Consider the following 21,807-nt stretch of genomic DNA (forward strand, 5'->3'; position numbering starts at 1 on the left):
TAACAATTTATTTCAATACATTTATGAACCATTTCAGTGAATTCTGACAGGTTACATATAAATATATCCAAGTTCTGAGATATAGTATTAAGCAATCGTATGGCCCGTGACAAGGGCGCAAACCTTAGAATATTTGTTCGCGGTGTTTGAAAGCGGAACAGTGGTAGGTGGCCCCGAGTGCTGACGCGGCCGCTCGGCACGCACAGCTGTAGCGCGGAGAGCACCTCCGGCAGGTGTACCCACCCGCGCCACACTTTAAATATTAATTTGACAAGCCCAACATCCCTCCTCACTTCCAGCTTGCAGTAACCAACCATACCTATCACAAACAGGCTGGGGTACATCAAAGGATGATAAGGGTACACACCATATTGCTTATTATATAGAAAGCGAGTGAATTTATTTTGTATTTTTTCCACCATGAGTGTATATTTTGTTTCATGAGGATTCCATATTATAGCGATAGTTTCGAGCTGACTTCGAACTAACGCATTAAATAGAATTTTGATTACTAGAGTACCAAAAATATTATTGCAGTGTCTCAAAATAAATCCTAGTTTACGAAAAGCCTTCTTACAGATGTCAATAATGTGATTACGAAAGGTAAATTCTGCTACCATCTGGATTCCTAAATCCCGTAAAGAAATAACTCGCGGTATGATCACGGCATCCATCCTGTACTGATAGTTGAGTGGTGCTCGTGCACGGCTATAGCTAATCACACTGCATTTGACCACATTGAAATACAGCTTGTTGCTCTTACTCCACTGCACAACTCTATCAATATCTCGTTGGAGACGCTCAGAATCAGATGTATCAGCTATGGACCGAAATATCTTGAGGTCGTCAGCAAACAAAAGACATTCCGACTCTACGATGATTTGATGGGAGATCTTTAACCATGATAATGAATTCTAATGGTCCTAGTGTACTTCCTTGACTCACACCTGATAAAGTGAGGTATAGGCAAGATTCATAACCGGCATATTCAACATACTGTCTGCGATCGCCAAGGTAATTAGCGAAGAATTTCAAAAGATGAGGAGTAAAGCCTATCGAAGCGAACTTTCTGAGTAAAATGTCATTATCAACTGTGTCAAATGCCTTTCTAAAGTCGAAGTACGCGGCATCAACTTGTCTTCCAGCATCAAGGACTGGAGTTAGATAAGATATGAATGACAATAGGTTAGTCCCTGTACTCCTACCCGGCCGAAAGCCATGTTGTGTATTAGTCAATCGGTTGTCCACTTATGTCAATATACTAGTGTACAAAACCGTTTCAAATATCTTGGCAAATGCAGACAGCACTGCTACTGGTCGATATTCACTAACATCTGATTTTGAGCCTCCTTTCGGAACCGAAATAACTCGAGTGATTTTCCAATTATCGGGATACCTACTTTCTCTTAAACATAAATTAAAGATGTGCAATAGTGGTTCTTCAAAGATCTTACTACAGTCCTTAACAATATAAGGCGGTATACCGTCAGGGCCTACAGAATGTTTAGGCTGGATGCGGCTTAGGGTAGCACGCACTTGACGTGCGGTCAGCTGGCCAACGTGCACCCGAGCTGCACCCGCGTATGCACCCGCTTCGCGCTCCGCTGCATCAGCATTCAGCTTTTGACATTCCAGCATAATAAGACTTAACATGAGATGTTAAGTCTTATTATGTCCAGTAGTTAAACCTTAGACTTGTGTTAAACTGTATATTTACCTTATATACAGGGTATGATACGATAGTGTCCAACTAAAACAGGTTACAGGGGACCTCAATGTGCATTGATTAGCCCAAAATTGCATAGTTATAAAGGTACTTAGATTATAATTCATTTTTTATTCAATTAACACTAAACTTCGTTATTAAACCTACACTGTTACAGTGGTGATATTTTACTCAAATTAGAGTAATAGTTAACCTTTTTAATGACCATAAAAGTTAGATTTAGTGTTGCTAAAAATCAGAGATATAATCATATATATAAAAAAAAAATAATTGTATAATTTTCTTCAAAATTCAAATGGGTCTAAATTAAAAATTTCACGAGAGTTTCTCTCTTAAACCTATTTTAAAAATTTGCCTTTGTGTTTTGAATTGACCTTCAAAATTTTGTTAGAGTAGTACAGAGGCATCATGCCTAAAAATGTATTCGAATTGACGAAATTTGTTCCGTTTATGTAATAGCTTATAATATTTACCAAAATAAATACACAAAATACGTAAAAAATAAAAACAATAAATCAACAGTCACAAAAACGTAAGTTGTATACTCACGTAATCACCTTTTGTCCAATAAGGGGTAGGCTGATGCAATTAGTGGCTTCAAATACATCTTTAATTACGAAATTAAAGTGGAAGTTCGACTTTCAATAAAAAAATACACAAATCTAAATAACTTTTAAACTGTGCAATAAAGTTTATTAAATTAAGGCCTTGAGAGAACAGAAGATTGTGGCTTGAACTTACTAAGTACATTTCACACCACAAAAACAGTGACTTCAGCTCTTGTTAAGATATTAAAATCTAATACCAACTATCATTTATTTACGTATTGTGCTACAAAACTAAACCAATCCATGCATATGTATGAGATTATATTAGATCATGTATTTCATATGATTTTTAGGTATCATATATGATATGTAGGACTATATAGTCTCACTTTTAGTAATATTAAAAATAAGAATTAATACAGACACGGCTAAACGGATTAGGATAGAATTTTGTGGCTAAGGTAGGCCTTATGGCCCATATTCTAATTATGCCTCTCGGCTGTCAGGCAGGGCCACAAATACTTAGAACAAATATAACATAACTTCTTCGCATTTGGGCATGCGTTTCGATGCAGACTCAAACATTTTCGCTGTATTTGCGAGCGATATTGCGCGCAGTTTGCGAAGCCCGCGGGCGGCCGGCGCCCTTAGCCGAGGCCCCTGATATCCAATATATGGAGATCCGAGGTATTGTTACATACACAATATTTGACTAATCTAGATGTTAGTACGGGCTAATTGGATATGCCGATGTTTGTATTGCAAGGTTTGCGTTCGCCAGATGGGGGAGTTTTGATTAGTTTTTTATTTTGTATTAAAATGACAGTTAAAGCTTAATTATTAAAATCGATGTTGAGAGTTTGTTTCGTGATAATTTTTGAACAAATGAACGCATCCAAATATCAGGTTTTCGTAGTTATTGGTACTAATATGAGCATTAAGATACAGACGAACTTGTGATTAGAGCTCAGTGCAAATTTGTGCTAGATATTATAGGTAGAGTTAACATAATTCAGTTGTACCTTGACTTATCATAAGCGCTATGTCCGCCTTCGTGATAAATAAAGCATTTTATTTTATTAAAAAAGTGTAAGTAAAACTACATTACAATTTTAAAAACTCATTTCTTTCCATAGTAACCCGAGCCTTGCAGAAATAAGTTATAATTCTACATAAATCAAATCTAAAACTTTGATAAATATATATGACCCACCTACTTAGGAAATCGGCCTATAAGATAAACCAGTGTCTCAAAGTGGACGACAAAGCCTTTCATTACTACGCATGGTTACCTCACTTCTTACCTAATGAGTAACAAAGAAAAAAGAGCCTTAGGTATATGACATTAGAGGCCATATTAATAGATGCAGCACAGTTTCTCTCTCAAATGCGATGTCAACTGAGACGCTGTCAAATTACACAGCATTTAAGATCGTCGCTATGTAATAAAAAAATATCAACACCTCAAATGATATCTTAATATCTTGAATATTTCTTAAAACTGAATTTAGTTTAATTGCCCCAACTTAGTTTAGAACTAGATTTTGAATGGCAACTTAAGCTTTGTTTATAAAATAGTTCAATACATTAAATATCTACTTAAAACCTTACTCAAAGATGATATTGATTTATTAATACGTCTCTAGATGTAATTAAAATAATGTTATCTCATGAGAGTTATAGAAACTAACTGATTCTACAATATAGCAGTAGACAAAATAAGTTTGAGAACCTGTGGCCAAAATGGATAATTCCACGTATTTGTCATTTAATACTTCCTTTGACAACGGCAACTTTGTTAACTCTAATGTCGGTTGCTAACTGCCACAGCTGACAGACAAATTGCACGTATGAGTCTAATAATCCTAGGTTTTCAACCCCATCACGGTGTTACAACGCGACACTCACTTCCACTAGACAGACAAATTGCATATACCGTTACATAAAACAATTGTTAATTAGCTACTTAAGTCTTTTCACATTAAAGTACATTTTGTAATATCTTTAAAGCGCGAGTGGCATCTGGGTCTTAGAAAGTTCTCGAAGGTAGCACGGCGGGAGGGGCGGTCATAAATCAAATTTTGCCAAGTTGTGCCCACCCCTGAAACATTCATGGCGCAATAAAACGGCTACTAACACAATATAAACCGAATTACCCTTATTTACGGCTTGCCGTTTGTAATTTTATCCAACTAGCCGCCGCACGCGACTTCGTTTGTATTAGGAGAGTACATAATGTGAAGGAGAACGTATCGAGTACTTGAAATATGTACATACAAGATGCTAAACTTTGAACTACAAAGCAATGCACTCGTCACTTTATGACACTACTTATATGGCAAATCTTATAACACAAAAAATAAATTTTATAATAAATTTCCGTCCGGAATAATCGTTTTGCGCGACGCTTAAATATTATTAAGAAGTTAATGAAGTGTCGCGAACCCTTAAATGTAAGTTGAGGAGTTAATATATTCTATTATTATAAGGTAACTGATTACCTTGATACGACGACTTGGATATTGTCTGCACACAATGACCAACAATCTCACCACATATTGGAAATGAATGATAAAATGTCTTATGTGAGGTGAGGTAATAACTTTAGGACAGTCAATTTGATGACGGAAAATTATAATTGACTGTGACATCAGACTAACAAAAACTCCTCTTGCTCGGTGTAGGTGTACTTAAAGGTGTCAAATTTTTGGAAGGGTGAAATAGTGATTTTGACTTTCTTTTTGAGTTTCTTTTCATAAATGTCTTATATGTACCTTTATAATTATAATGATATTTTTTTAATCATCATTAGCCGCAAGATATCAATTGCTGTACATGAGCCCCATTACTTTTATAATGTTCATTTGGAATTTAGTAAATATATCTCTCATTGACATAACACTTAGAACAGTGGTTCTCAAACTTTTTAAGTGACGGAACCCTTTTGGGAAGCAAAATACTTGATGGAACCCTACAATAAAACAATTGTTTTTATAAGTGTATTTTTTATTAATCAGCATAATAAAAGTACAATGTCACAGTTACTAATTATTATTGAGAGAGGTGTTTTGATTTTTTTTTTCTAAATTCTTGCGGAACCCCGACAGAGGTATCACGGAACCCTAGGGTTCCGCGGAACACACTTAGAGTATAGCTGACTTAGAAGAAGACCAGTGACCAATCGTTTTGTTGTTTGTCTTTATAATATTAAATTGAACCGACAGAAAATGAGAAAAGTTATGAAAATTATTTGTAAATGCGCGTGCGCTGTTCACTGTTTATTTGGTCATAAATTAGCTCTTTTATTTAATTTTTTTTTATTTGTGTCGTGCAAGTCCAGGTATCTCCTTTATTTATAACTAATATGATTTGTATAGAAATAACTTTAAAATAATTAAAGGTAGCTAATGAAAGGCTGGTAGGTAATCTAGGCTAGTATTTTTAACTACACTTGTCTCCCAAACTGCCTACTTTGGTTTACTTTGTCCTTTTTCAATTAATTTTATCCCTAATTTAAAATTCCCGTAATATACAGGATCATTTTGACATTGCATGAATAAAGGCAACCATATACTTATCTCTTTAACATAAGTTACTCTAACCAAAGAGGTAAAGAAATGTTAGCTTCGATAAAAATAAATATAAATTAAGAGTACCTAATATTAACTTTACATGCCCAATACCACTACTACATGAAGAGAATTTGTCGGAGAAGAAACATCATACTTTCAGTCAGAAATACACTTATATACACACCATATTCGCACTTAACTACAAAATCATACTTAAATAAATAAGAAAACTGAAACCGGAATTATTGGCGAAAATTTTTGTTGCTCATGGATGATTTTTGACACAATGTTAGCAGATATAAATTATGATAAGTCGTAAATGTATTTGTTGATTGCTTTCAATGACGAGTCGAGCTTGCCGTTCGCCGATGATAACCGATACGACCGCTCATAAACAGTAGAAACACCAGCCTACACCTTGAATTACAAAGTATTGTTTGGCATTCCACAGCGCTCCGCCATCTTAAGACATGAGATGTTAAGTCTTATTATGTCCAGTTACATTGGCTACAATGTCCTTCAAACCGGCACATAACAGTGACTGCACACTGCTGCTTGGCGGCAAAAATATACATTGCGGTGGTACCCAGACAGACTCTCACATATGAGACACCAAACACCAGTACGTTAATATTGATATATTTCCGCTTGTGTAAATGCGGAATTTCTTGCAAAATATTTTTGAATGTTGTTGAGTCTAAATTTACCATTAATGAGTCGCGGGCTGATAATATCAGATATAGTCAAGGTCGAATTTGTGAGCCAAGCGAACCAGCCTGCGACATCTTCCCTGCATAATGAACACAAATGCAAACCGTTACGGCCTGCATGTCCGGACAAGAGCTATAGAGAATATACAAATTAGTTTGTAAACGCATCGCACATGAAAGCCGCAATTTATCTCATTTTTTAATTGTTCTTTAAGTAACAGTAAATAAAGTCTTCATTTGTGTGCGTTTCGCGTCAATACTGGTGGGACCGAAGCCAAGATAGTAGATACCTTCTTACAATCGCTAACGTTAAACAAAATGTATGGGAATGTTAAAACCTAAAAATCAGTCAATCGGTAATATGTCATTCCCATTTTGTTTGTGTTTTCTTTTAACGTGGCCATCCGCGTTATATACAAATTCAATTTTTTTAAATTATTTCTCTTAGGACTAAATTACCAAAATAAAATGTAGCCTATTAATTCAGGTCCCTTTCATTTATTACTGCGTTTACTTCTCACAAATATACAAGGATTTGAAAACATTTTCGCAACCTTTTGCCGTATTATTATGATAGTAAGATAAGAATAATTCCTCAGGTAAGTATTTCTAATACAAATCACCAAACACTAAAACTATTAACCTAACCAATACTAACCAAGAAGCAATTAAATTATCCTCTAATTGCACTCAAATTTACGCGGGTCTGAACAAAACTAAATACAGTGTCCAACACTACTGTTTAACAATAACTATGATTTACCGACGGGCCTGCTAGATTTAGGGATCCCCAGACGTGGTGGACACCCCATGCGGTTCCGAATTGATTTATTTGCACGGTTCCGTATCAGGTATGCCACTTAGCCAGCCAAATTGATTTGATTTAGACCATCCCTTGAAGGGATTTGTGTCTTTGTTTTTTAGGGGTGTGTTTATAGGGACGGTTGTGTTTGTTCGCGTATTGATTTTTGTTTAAGTCTTATGTCATTTAAGTTTAAGTTTCGTAAGACATTAAACAGTATAGTTAGTTATAGACTGGACATCAGGGCCAAATGTGTGCTCCAAAACTTTATACCAATTGGTAATAAGTCGTTGTCTTATTTAAAATATCCGTGTGACAAGACGTCACAGCGTCCTTAGATATTAATACAAATATGACAAATATACAGAAAATATATCCGCATTAAAATCATGGAAATCATGATACGATAAAATATTAATGTTTTGCTATTTCACTGCACATTGAGTAACTATCGCATTAGCGAATAATTTTTGTATAACACTGTCCGCTCTATACAATCTTACAACGCTTTAGGTTTTGTGAAGTTTGAGTCTGACGAAGTTTGGGGCGGGATTAATAAATTCCGGACACAGACTGGAATTCAGACTAGTTTAGCATAGCCCGCATAGCTGAGAAAATTGCAGTACATGTCTTAGTTGTCATAGATAGTGATGCGCACAAAAGTATGAAACAATATCGCAGCTATGCGAGTTAAGGTTAACTAAATTAACTTAGCTCTTGGTCCGCAACCGTAGCCTTGTTAATACAAAACCTTTGTTGTACAAAAATACAGGTCAATAACCATTAAAATATATATTATATACTCCTCTTTTCTCTCATTATTTTACTAAGTTACGCGTTACGAAACACACAAAGGTCACATCCAGGCATCAGACTATAGGTCTAAAGTCGAGCTATGGTACTGACAAACAGCTAGGAAGATAATTGAAGTGGCACAACATGGGAGATACTCGTCACTGACGGCTGTTAAACGAAAGAAAGTTAGGTAATGCATCCAGTGCACCTAACAGGGCTAACTAGAAGCACGAGAATGGGGGACAAGCGAACAATAGCACAGCCCGCGCGCATAGTGACCTAATTGCGAATCAAGAAAGAAAAAGGTTTTAATTGACAATTTACGCCATTTGTTTATTTGGCTTCTCTGAAATATTAATATGATGTTTACAAATTATTGACAGGGTAATTAATTAAATGCTCATTTTGACATTCTGATTATAAATAATACCACTTCGTTTTTACATGTGCTAAAAACATGTATGTATAACGAATATTTTCATAAAAAGTCTCAATTTTACGTTTTTTTTTTTATAATTTTGTACTTAAGTGCGAATATTGTGTATGCTTGGGTGTATTTCTGAACGTGAGAGTGATGTTGCTACTGCGACAAATTTTCTTAAAGTAGCAGTAGAGCGTTAGAAGGTGTCAATTAAAATATATTTTTTTTTTACATTATTTTGTTCGATACTTACATTTTTTTATTTTACAACTACGGTTTAAGTAAGTTATTCTCAAGTGTTCATTTCAAGAAAATACGTATGTAGTTTCATTTAGTAAGACAATGTCAAAATTATCCTGTATATATGTGTATTATAAATATATCAGCATATTCATTTAACCCACGAACAGTATTAGGAATCGTAATTTTTAGCGGAACCTTTCTGTCATCTGTAATTAGCTAACTTAACGTAACTTAAATTATTTGATATAAAGATTAAAGTGTCAAAACTGTAATTACCGAAGGCCTATTTATTAACTTATAGATAACAAGAACTTTTAACCGCAAATGTCGCATTAAAATAAAAGAGATTAAGGAACCTTTTTTTTTTTTTTTTGTTTTCGCGGAGAAAGTGCCTTATTACTACCGCCCAGCCTTCGTGGGGGGCGACTGAGCGGTTATGCTGGGGTAACCGTGCCTTACGGCCCGGCGTTGAGCCGCCCGGATTTGATGATGACCTTCGGGCGACCGCCGGGCCGGAGTCCCCTAACCCCTATATACAACTTAACCTATGCACGGCCTACCAGCTAAAACTCCGCGGTGGCCCTCTTCGGCGCATTAGGGACGGCTGCGGGCTTCCTCTGACGTTGAAGTGTCTAGTCTGCGACCGCAGCCGCCCCTGCGCGGTGCCGCCTTGCGGCCCGTCTCCTATGGGGGCTCAGAAGCCCCGCGCACCGAAGGACGCCCTCGGCGTCTACGGCAGTGTGAGGCCAACAGCACACTGCCGTCCATCCCGGGGTCAACCGAAAGATGTGTAAAATGCACAAAAATGCACTAGGGCGGACAGCCCCTGCTGCCCGCCGACGACCCCTTCGTGGCCCCTATTAGTCGCCTCTACGACAGGCAGGGGATACCGTGGTGGAATTCTCCAAACGCCCCCATTCCACAGGGCGGGAGACGCCGGTCAGTCGTCCACCCGGCGCCTCCTACGTCTCCTCTGACGGCGGGAGGGATCCTCCCCTCTCTATCCCTCTCGGCACTCTCCTTCTGCGAGAGGACCACCTCGCAGAAGTGGGCCACCGCACGCCAGGCCTCCGGGCTGCCGACCATGGAAGCAACCACGGCCGGCAGCGAGAGATCTCCTCCGACGACTGAAACGAGAGCGCTGCGCTCATCGTCCCAGGCTGGGCAGGACTCTAACGTATGTTGGGCCGTATCCCGCGGGCAGTTGTCACAATGGTGACACACGGCGCTAATCTCCGTTCCCTACTATCTGACACAGGTACTCCCCGAAGCACCCATGCCCGGTGAGCACCTGTGTCAATCTAAATGTTGCCGCGCCGTGGCGCCTGTCTAGCCACTGTGCAAAGACAGGACGCACTGCCGTAACGGCCCGAAGCCCCGCTGACGGGGCCTCCAGCCTGAGACGCCACTCCTCCACGGCGGCTCGCCGTAAGGAGGCCCTTTTGGCCTCCACCTCCTTCAGGGCCGGACGCTGCCCGTTCCTGAACGCCTCCTCCCTCCAATGAAAAGTATCGGAGAGAGCTTTGGCGTCCAGATCCCAGGGCAGGAATCCGGCCAAAAGACAAGCCGCCTCGTACGAGACCGTGCGGTACGCCCGTATGGCCCGCTGCGCAATAACCCGCTGCGGGCCCCGCAGGAGGGCGACAGAACGCCTCCCAGGGCGTCAGCCCAGACCGGGCTGCCGTACAACGCCATGGACCGCACGACCCCGTGGTACAACCTTCGACAGGGGATACCAGGACCTTCCAGGTTGGGCAGCAGGCTAGAAAGAGCGCCCGCCGCCCTGGACAACTTCGTCCTCAACTTCTCGAAATGGGCGCGGAAGTCCCATCGGCTATCCAAAATTAAACCTAAATATTTCATCGTTTTGCCGATGGGAATCTGCACCCCCTCAATCACGATGTGGGCACCGGCCGGTGGCCCCCGCCGAGGCCCGTGGAAACAAATGGCTTCGGTCTTTTCGAGGGCCACCTTCAAACCCAAACGCCTAATTCGGCTCACTACGTGGCCGGCGCCCACCGCCGCCAGAATCGCGGCGTCCTGGAAGGTCTTGGACGCGGCCGTGACTAGCGTGTCGTCCGCATAGCACGTCACGCCGACGCCCCTGAGATTGGCACCACGGAGCACCCAGTCGTACCCGATGTTCCACAAGAGAGGGCCTAGAACCGACCCCTGTGGGACACCGCACGACATCGCTCTCCGGTGCCACCCGTCGGCGCTCGGATACATCACGTACCTGTCAGAAAGGTACGCGTGCACCAGACGCCTTAGATAGGGCGGCACCGCGTGGTACCGCAGTGCTTCATTAATACATGGCCAGGGGAGCGAATTAAACGCATTAGAAATGTCTAGAGAAACAGCAATCACTATTTTACCCCTGGCCACGGCTTCCTCCGCCTGCGACTTGACCCGCAGAATCGCGTGGACGGTAGAGCGTCCACCCCGAAAACCAAACTGGTTGTCGGCCAAGTTGGGACCGACCCTCTCGAGGTGCTCGACGAGGCGCGTGTGTAGAATACGCTCAAAAAGTTTGGCGACCTCGTCGAGCAGCACGATGGGCCGGTAGGCCGACGGCGACTCTGCGGGTCTCCCTTCTTCTTAAGCAGGACGAGCTTCCCGGTTTTCCAACGCGCCGGGAAGACGCCCTGCACCATGCAAGCGGAGAATAGGCTGCGGAGCCGCGGCCCCAAGTGCTCGAGGGCTAGCACCCAGGCTTTCCCCGGGATGCCGACGAGACCCGGGGCGGTGTTTTGCCCCGCAGCCGAAACACTGCCGCCCGCATTTCCGCGGGCGAAACCTCTGGAATATCCCCTGCCGATGACGACGATGACGCCACTTCCGGTGGCGCCATCGGTGGAGGAGTGGTTACCTCGGTGGCCGGGAACAAGGTCGCGACTACGTTAGCCAAAAGATCCGGCCTGAGACTCTCCGACAGTGGGGGCGCCGCCGAACGAAGTTTGTTCATCACTAGTTTGTATGGGCGCCCCCACGGATCCGCGTCGAGAGTCTCCAGAAACTCCCTACGTGCCGCGACCTTGGCCCTATGAATGGCCACCCGCAGCGCTCTCTTCGCCTCCTTGTAGAGGCCGTAGAGCTGCCGCTCCTGGTCTTCATGGTCTCTACTACGAATGCGGCGGCGGCGATTCCTGGCGAATCGGCGGCGCGCAGCCACGCAAGACGCGCGCAACTGCGCTAGCTCCGCCGACCACCAGTACACCTCCCGCCGCGGAGGACGACGGAGCGCCCGGGGCATGGCGGCGTCGCAAATATCCGACATTGCCACCCCGAGCCACTCCGCCTCCTGCTCGACCCGAACCGGACCCTCAGGCTCGGGGAGCCATGACACTGCCAGAGCGGCCAGCTCTAGGGCCTCCTTGTCGAGGCGCCTTAACGCCCACCGCGGGCCGTCCTGTCGAGGGGCACTCGGTCCACCTACACTATTGGGCCGGATACTCGGGGACGCGGAGACGTCGAACCTAATATAACGATGGTCCGACAACGTCTCCACGCCCACGAGGACTCTCCAGCCCTGGACACGACGTGCGACGGCGGGACTCCCAAACGACAGATCCACTATGGACCCGCCGTTATGCCGCACGCACGTGTTCACCGACCCCCTGTTCAGGACGGCCAGGCCGACGGAAATCGCCCATTCCTCCAGGACCCTACCGCGAGCGTCGGTCGCCGGCGAACCCCAGACCGCGGACTTCGCGTTGAAGTCGCCGGCGACGATCGCCGGGTGAGGTTGGCCCTGCTCAACCAGGGCCCCCAGCCGAACGAGGAAAGATTCGAACTCGGCCAGGGGTCTGTTGGGGGAGAAATAAACTCCTACTATCCACAAGTCCCCCAACAGAGCCGCGACGCATCCCTGGCCCTTCTCAACTTTTGCGAAGGGCGGGGAGCCAGCGGCACCCTGGGTGATGATGGCCACCAACCCGTCGATGTCCCCTACCCAGTTGTCTCGGGGCGGGACAAAATACGGTTCGGCGACCACGGCCACGTTCACCGACCACTGCGCCATGCTTTGGGACAACAGGTCCTGGGCGCGGGCGCAGTGGTTTATGTTCGCCTGGAGGAACTTGAAGTCCATTATTTATGGGCGATTTCCTCCACTTCCATCTCGGCCACTGCCACTGTTTGCGGTGGGCTCGCCGCATGCGGCTGGGACAGAACCTCAGCCGCAGCGGCACTCCTTTGCTGGGGGCGGCGCCGGTTGCGACGGGAGGGGGCAGTGCATGCCTTCCCCCCGAGCCGGTGCCTGGCGGGCCTGCCGGCAGCCGCGCAGACTGCGCAGTTCGCTGGGGCTTTGCACTCCCGGGCTTTGTGGCCCGCCTGACCGCAGCGATAACAGAGATCGCTGCGGTCTACTGCGCAGTTGCAGCGCTCCCGGACATGCCCGCTCTCCAGGCACCGGAAACACCGCATTGGCCGCGACTCCAGTACAGTCACCCGAGCCGCGGTCCAGCCTATGAGTATGCGGCCCGCCCCCCTGACTTTTTGGGCCGCCTTAATCGGCATGCGGACCCACGCCGATCCTACTCCCGAACGATCGGGACGAATTTGCCCGACCTTTATTAATTCTGGCGGACACTCACCGGCCTTGGCGAGGGCTGCTACGACCGTCTCAGGTGTTGCGGTATAGTCCAATTGGGACAGTCGCAGCTCGACGGTTTTGGTGGGCCGGGATATCTTCACGTCCTCCGACCCACCGAAACACTCCCTCAGCCTCGCGGCGAGGGAGTCGGCCTTCTCCTCCGAGTTAGCCCCGGGCACCTCATACATCGGGGCGCCCGTGGCCGCGAACTTCGGCCTTAGCCTGGTGATGTCCAGGCCGGTGAAGTCTACACGACTCTGTGCGTCCATGAGGATGCCCTTGTAGGTAAGACCTTTCGCTACTGCCGCCGGCGTCAAGGATATCACTACGGCCGCAGAACGTGGTGGTCGCAGTTTCGGCTCCGCCCGACGTGTAGATTGCGGCGGCTGCGTGCTTGCCGCTGGTGTTGCAGCGGTCTTCCCCTTCTTCTTGGTGTTTTTCTTGGCCACCACGACCCACGGCGTGTCCATGGAGGCCGGTGCCGGCGGCAGCGGGCGGGGCTCCGGAGCGGGTTGTGCCGGAGGGCCATTTTTCCTGCCCTTTTGGGCCTTCGGCTTGGGCGCCGTCGTCGTCGCCTTCTTCCTCTCGGGTTTCCTCTTCTCGGGCGGTGCTGTCGCAGTTGCCGGGGCCGTTAAAGGACCCGCGACAGCCTGTGGCGGCGCGCTGGAGGGTCCGGGTACTGGGGCGGGGAGGGACTGAGCGGGAGCTGTTTTTTTCCCTACTCCTTTCCCTTTCTCCCTCCTGGATTTTGGCGGGGGAGGACCTCCGACTATTCCTCCTGTCACTGGGAGCTGTGTGTCCCCCGAGGCGGCCTTCCTTTCGTGGGCCAAGCTGGGCCTCTGGGCTGGCCCCATCAGGGCCGACTCTAACCTGGCCTGGACCCTGGCTTCCACCATAGCCAGCATCTCCTCCGTTGACGGCCCTTTGGTTGACGCTTCCAGCTCTTCGAGGCGTCTTTTGAGAGCAGCATTCTCCTCCTGCAGCGTTTTCATATTCGCCTCGAGGCGGGCACTGTGCTCTTGCCACTTCTTCGATTCACTCTCGAGGCGAGTGATGACGGCGGATTCCGGCTGTTGTATGTATTGGGTGATTTTGTTGGTCACCCAGTTTAAAGCTTTCTGGGACGTTCCCTTTCGGTTGCCCGTCTTGCAGACAATGGAGCGCATCACATGCTCGCACTGTTTTAAGTCCTCCTTTGTGACGGGGCGGTCCTCTTCTTCATCCAAACGCGGAGGCATCGGCGACTTCACGAATTTGAGCCGGTTTTCTAGCTCCTCCTCCGCCTTTTGGCGTGCCTCCTCGCGCTTGAGTCGGTCGCGTTCCCTCTGCGCATTTTTGAGGCCTACGTACTTACCGACTGTGGGAGGACGCCCCCTCCCTCGGCCGTCGGTGGTCTGCGCCTTGGGTACCGGCTCGTCTGTATCACTCGTGCAGAGTGAGAGACTATTCTTTGAGCGGGATTGTCTCCTCCAGAGCCTCCCGCTCCGGACAGAGGAGACACTGCCGCTCGACTCCGAATCAATATCTATATGTATGGGCCCGATCTCATCGGCCACGGCTTCTTTGCGCTGAGCGCCCTTTGCCTCCTGCAAAACTTCACCATCTCCGGGCTTTCGCCCGTCGAACTCCGCCTCCCCAGACGGAACCGGGGTAGGCAACCTCGTCAAAGTATGTAAGGGTTTTTTAAAATTTGAACATTCCATTTTTGTTCCCACGAGTATGGGGGAAAGGGTGGTCCGCCCAGGCAGAGCCCCCTGTACCTGGGTAAGCCTAGCGTAACCCGCACAGAGTGTCGGCCGGTACTCTGGCGGGGGTCGCACTCGAGACCGAACTACCCATCGGCCATGCATCCCTCGCGGTGCGCCGCCGCTTGGGATTCGGGGTGATTTTTTATAGAGGTTTTCTTCCTCGCGATCCGGGCAGTTAAGCCAAGACCCTCGGTCCAGCGGGAGCGCGAGACATATCCACAGACCTCCACACCAGATTACGATCTGCGACGGCGACAATGGGAGAGAGAGTCCCCCCCACTGCCTGCTCGGGGCGGGGTGAACGCACACCGAGCCCGTCGACACCTCCGGGACAAAACCGGGGGCCGCCCGAGATGGGCCAATCTCTCTGCACTGACGACACGGCGGCCATCGCAAGAGGCGACGACCGTCAACCAGCACATTTGTCAGGATATTCGCCGGCGCGCAGATCAGCTTGATCGGTCTGATCGACGCGCCGTTGTCCAGGGTGCACCAACGAGGAGGTTTCCTGACCTAGCACCCCAGATTAAGGAACCTAATTAAAACTTAATGAAATATAATTTTTGGAAACGGAACTATACCTGCAAAGATTAACATGCTTATGATTTTATCCCTGAAGGGGAAGACAGAGGTGCAACTAGGTCACGCACTTTCTGTGATGTGAATTTCGCTAGCCGTTCGCCATATCGGGCCAATTTCAGACTCCAGATACTGAGTACAAAAACCTAATATCACTTTCCTCGACCCGGGGTCAGACCCGAGACATCACCACGGCATTCGTACAGTAATACAACTACACCACGTTTACATTATTAATTCTTGTATATCATGTTTAAAATACGTACAGAACGGGTTTCATAATTCCATCAGGCTGACCATAAAACCTTAGCATAAATTCATTGATATACATCTTGTGGCTGATGATGATTATACACAGAATACCACGCCACATTGAATCACCTTTAGGTCTCACAAACTGCTTAGAATCAGATACGCTCGTTATCCAAGTAATATCATTTTTGGCAAACACAGGCCAAGGCATACACAATCGCGGGCTTTTTACCCTCGCGCGAGTTCGGCTTGCGCGATGCACTCTGTCTCCTCAAGCTTTCGCTCTGACATTAGTGATGTAACACAGTTATCGATAGACTGTATTATCGGCTATAAAGTAAAAAATATCGATAGACAATTGTCTCATGGGAAATGGACGGGTGATGCATAGTGTATCCTTTCTTATATTTTAATGCCAAAAATGATTCTCAGGCTAATATTTACGTTAATCACATATGCCTGGTTGCCATCGTTGGCTTAATGGATGAACCATGACTGCAGGAAAGGTTATGAATTTTTAAACTCGTATACGGTGGTTATTCTTTATTTGGGAATAAAATTGACGGCGACTGTCAACAACAAAGTCGATTCACTAGCTCAAATTCAATTTTATAAGTGCCAAATACTTCATAAATTAAACTAGCAACTGCTTAATCGAATATAAAACGGACGCCTCAGGATTACTTCCATAGCCTTTTCCTACGGCATATTATTTATCTATACTTCCGACATTTCGAAGTTACATACCATTTCAGTATATACGTAATATAATTATTTCGTGTGTGAGAGTCTGCCTGGTTAGGTACCACCGCAATGTCTATTTTTGCCCCCAAGCAGTAGTGTGTAGTCACTGTTATGTGCCGGTTTGAAGGTCATTGTAGCCAGTGTAACTGGACATAATAAGACTTAACATCTCATGTCTTACGATGGCGAGCGCTGTGGAATGCGAAACAATACTTTGCAATTCAAGGTGAAGGATGGTGTTTCTACTGTTCATAGGCGGTCGTATCGTTTATCATCAGGCAAAAGGCAAGCTCGTCTCGTCAGTCAGTTGAATAAAATAATATATAAAAAAATTCAAAATAAAGTATCGGTTATACCACATCACTATCCTCATAAAATTTTGATCGGCGTCCCTCATTACCAGTTTTTTTCGTGTGAATAGTTCATCAAGCGCTCCAGTGATTTCCCGGCAGTTTGCGGGCTGCGACAGCTGCGTATATATGAGGCTGAGGCTTATTCTAATGTGTATAGCTTAATAACAGTTTTCAAATTTTAAGACATGGAGGTAGCATGTTTTAAGATAAATCTATATTAAGTAGTTTTGCGATTTTTACTCCGCGCCGCGTGATTCAGAATGTTTCAAACATAAATGGACCTTATTGTAATACAGATAGGCGTTAAAATTGCAATGTTTTTAATAAGTATCACTTTATAGTGCTTAGATACTCAGCAACAATTTCAGAATGCTTTCTAGGCGCTTAATATGTATTTAACATAATATGTGCACACCTTGTTGATGATTTTTGTCATGAGAAATGTATCATGTTGTTTTCGCATCATTATACAATATGTAGTTGACTCCATGGGAATACGAATTATAAATCTAATAATAGACCCTTTCCAACACTAGAGTAAAGCGTTATAACTATCCATGGTATATTATTACTATATAATTGGCAATTAATTGCATAGGAATTATAAGTTGATGCAAGTTGCCAGTAAATTGTAGAAATGGAATATTATAAACCATTCCACCCATAGAACGCTGAGAATAGAGCAAGTTTTTTAAATGTGAACTTTGGAAAGGAAACCCAATTTAAATAAATAATGACTTCTTTTAAAAGAGCATTGTTTTATCGAGAGTGTGTTAGTAAAACAAATAAGAAATTGCTTCTTGCCAAATTCCTGATTCTAGGACAACAGGAAAAATACCATAAGTTTTGATCCCTTGTGAAATCACAATATAGGGGGCCTTATTCCATCTACGGGGGCCAATCCTTTTTGCAATTATGGGCGTTCTAAGGTTAGTTTTGATATCTGTATAGGTAAATAGGGGATTTTTACTCTTACCCGTATGGCTACAAAACTTGTCGTTCGATTACAACACCCGTAACTTCGAAAAGGCGGATAAGCCTCCATAGACGGATTAGGGCCCTTGACTATATATGTGAAAATATGCGACATGAAAGGCCAGATCTTTTGATCGCTTTGAGTTAAAAAAATGTTTCATAGCTGAAAGAGTTTATAGTTACTTCAAGTTAGTCATATCGATTTATAATAGCATCTATGTAACCTTTTTTTGGTATTTTCGCGATACCAATATTTGATATAATATTGTATACTTTAAAATTTTGCTTATCGATTTTTAACAAAATAATTGTGTCATGTTCACTTTTATAGTATTATGGAACTCGAGTAATGATTTCATTTAATATTGGATAATGACTAGTCGTTTTTATTTAAATATAAGTTTTCTATTTCACCGTGTTTTTTCATATTTATTTACATTAATTCACTTATTAACATTAAATTTACTGGTGATAGGACTCTCATATGTGAGAGTCCGCCTGGGTAGGTACCACCGCAATGTCTATTTCTGCCGCCAAGCAGTAGTGTATAATCACTGTTGTGTTCCGGTTTGAAGGACATTGTAGCCAGTGTAACTACTGGAATGGAGATCGGCCTATGTTGCGAATTAACTGCGACTGATGTACCTAATCAATATTTATTTAATTGTATGTAAGTAAGGCGAGCACTTACCTCACATTTTTGACTCGGCCAACTCTACTCATGGTTGAATTTCTTGAATGTATTTATTTATGATAATAATAATTTACTGTTTATAAGATTTTTTTGAAAAAGTTTTTCTGGGAAGTAACGCTATATATTTTCCCGAAATAGAAAGGAACCTATTAACTTCAAGGGTCTCAAACCATCTCCATGACAAAATTCATCCAAATCCGATGAGTTTTGAGTTTATCGCTTTCAGACAGGCAGACAAATGCGGCGGAGGACTTCGTATTACAATAAATTTGTTTAACTTTTTAACAGGAACAACTCCGTCAAAAATATTTGTTGCGTAACTTTAACCGTTTACGCAGCGCACGCAACGCTAATTCTCAAAGGGAATAAATATTCAAATTTTGACAACATTTTTCATTGATGTTACGCTCCTATTGGTTGTAGCGTGATGTTATCTTTATATCCTCCTTCGATAAATGGGTTATTCATATCATTTTTTTTTTTTTCAATTCGACCCACTAGTTCCTGGGATTAGCGATTTAAAACGAGCAAACAAATTCTTCAACTTTATATAATAGTTTAGATTTGACAAATAGACATCATGGAACAGACCAACTGTTTTATATTAATTTCGTTTATTAATAAGGCCTTTTTAGATATATTAGAAACGAAATGTGGACCATCCCTTACATAATAGACTGTTGAATCAATAGATTGGCTCATGAGTCGATCTACAAACATGGCTCTTGTGTACTCTACCGAACCGTATTATGCGATTTGCAACAATGCTCTTTGCTGACCAAACGCATACCAAATGCAAATTGAACTAATATACTCCCAGATCAAGATCTGCTATGATAATAATTAATAGTAAATGAAAAATTAAGAAAGTACGAATGCATACGTGAATGATGGTATGAGAAGTCTGCCAACCCTCAATAGGCCAATGTGGTCGAGCATGGCCTAAATCCTCCTAATTATATCTATGCTCAACGCATTGCGCAGTATATAATGGGAGACAGGTACCTATATTGTTTATTACACAGTAGCAATACTCAACTTGCAGCCCGTTGGGCTTATTGCGGCCCATCGGCGTTTTGCAATTGGTTCTCCTAACTTTAAAAATTCTTGTCAACCTGAATATATTTTGCCAATAATACTTTAGCCGTGTGGCAACTTTCCTTACAAAACAAAGTACTCCGCCGCGTCTATCGTGAAGACGATAAAGTCAAAAACCACCGATAAGATTTTTATGAAATTTGGTTTGATATTTTGAGATCCTGTGAAGGATATAGGCTACTTTTTATCCCGGCAAAATATATAGCGTGATTTTTATCCCAGAAAATTTCATTAATGCCGGCTAAAGGACGAGAATAAAATTATTTAGTAAATTGTATCTTCTCGCGTCAGATAACCTAAGCGGCAACAGCACCCAAAACTTGAAAGTACCTACCTCTAAGTAGCCTTGTACTACTGTCTCATCCATAAATGTAATACCACATTTCCAGTACGTAACATTGACTAAAATGAGAATGAAATCCCTGTTAGCACGTCATGGGTGCCAACGCGCTACTAAGTCTCTGACTTGAGTCTTGATAACTTAAGTCTTAATATATGAGGCTTATTATTAAAAGCGGGCTTATTTCGCGTAAATTGCTGTGATAACACAATATAATTTACGGCAGGTGGCAACTTCTCATGGCGGTCGATTAACGTTTCATTAAAAATGTATAGAGCTTAAAGAAAATATTGTAAATGTTTCGTTGTGTTCGTATTAACTAGTTTTCGGTTTGTTGCTTCGTCTATGACGAAAATGTATGTTTTCTACTAAAACATTTCTTTATTGGAACATTTTATTGTTAGAAAAATTTCACAATCCTATTTTACTCAACTTTCAGTGTTTTCTCTGACTCGAGCTTTTTTGCTCGGGGTTTGACCACCCGCCCTGATATCCTCAGACCAGAAGAGGTGGTTCAGTCTCCCCGTTGTTCTCCGTGTACGAAAAACGTGTCCCCAACACATTGCTAAATATTATAGACGTATGAATTGCTTTACTAATAGCAATACATACGTCTATAACAATATCTATAATGTAAATGTGATAAATTGTGAAATCCCCTAATTGTTTATGTCTCATCCTCTCCCAATGACCGCCCTGATGCGGTTCGTAATCCGTTCGTGGGTTGCCCTCATGGTCGCTGCATTTTCAAGGATTGCGAGCGCCTCAAGCACTCACCTAAAAGTTCGGCATGTTTGTATAAGCCAGCCCTTACCAGGCTAACAAACTTAAGTCATGTAAAAGAAAGTTTTTGAAAATGGATGTTTGTTAAAAGTGAAAGCTAAGTGGATTTGCATGAAATTTGGCACCCGGATAGGCCATAGATTAGTGTATAGGCTATTTGTTATCCCGATAAATTGCTTTTATGGGAAATAATGGGTATATTTATCTGATTTTTTAATCCACCGCGGAAATCAAAGGTGTTATAAGTTAAAGTTGTGTGAATATATGTCAATCTGTATGTGTGTGTGAATAAAATGTTTTTTCCTCCCTTAACTATAGGTACTTATTATATGAACCTAGTAATATTTTGACTCACGCGTCGTCGCGTCGAGGAACCGAATTCTGGACCAGTACGGTGAAAATATTTCTCAAGCAACCCCTCGATAAGACGACGCTCGAGTCAAAATATTACTACGTGGATAAATATAACTAACTTTCGCTCGCAGCTCCGCCCGAGTGAGTCATGAAACAGTTCGTTGTTACCTACGTATCCAACTGTATTCATTTTAGGTATGATGGGTACAACGTATAAGCTAAGAGGGATTTTGCACTTATGTCGTAGTTTTTCCAAGTCTGATAGAAAAATGACCTATTCCTAAAAATTGATAATTTGTGGGAATTGTCAAAAAATCTCATTTCTGTTTGCGACCTTCTTTATAAAAGTTGCTATAAAACGGCACTTGTTAAAGATAAATCATAAATGAAACCTATAGCATGAAAAAAAGGAAAAATAAAAAAGGTAATATATATCTATTTTCTAAGATTTCACAATGGTCCCATGAAAATTAGGT

General features: G+C 43.5%; 1 protein-coding gene across 1 annotated transcript; it reads right to left on the reverse strand.

Annotated features, from left to right (window-relative positions):
* Positions 1 to 6,589: 6,589 nt before the first annotated feature.
* Positions 6,590 to 15,114, reverse strand: LOC119190904 (transcriptional regulatory protein AlgP-like). The gene is made up of 2 exons (XM_037444179.1): positions 13,544 to 15,114; positions 6,590 to 6,689 (listed from the first exon to the last, which is right to left on the reverse strand). The coding sequence occupies exons 1-2, from the start codon at positions 15,112 to 15,114 to the stop codon at positions 6,590 to 6,592; spliced, it is 1,671 nt and encodes a 556-aa protein (XP_037300076.1).
* Between the last annotated feature and the right edge of the window lie 6,693 nt (positions 15,115 to 21,807).

Source organism: Manduca sexta, chromosome 27, assembly GCF_014839805.1.
Source record: "Manduca sexta isolate Smith_Timp_Sample1 chromosome 27, JHU_Msex_v1.0, whole genome shotgun sequence".
NCBI lineage: Eukaryota > Metazoa > Arthropoda > Insecta > Lepidoptera > Sphingidae > Manduca > Manduca sexta.

Bases quoted from the DNA above. Each gene is read 5' to 3' on its own strand.
- LOC119190904 (XM_037444179.1), bottom strand. From the start codon at position 15,114: ATGGAATGTTCAAATTTTAAAAAACCCTTACATACTTTGACGAGGTTG. The intron at 6,690-13,543 runs GCTGAGGGAGTG...TATTCTCTATAG, and splicing joins GCCGACTCCCTCGCCGCGAG to CTCTTGTCCGGACATGCAGG.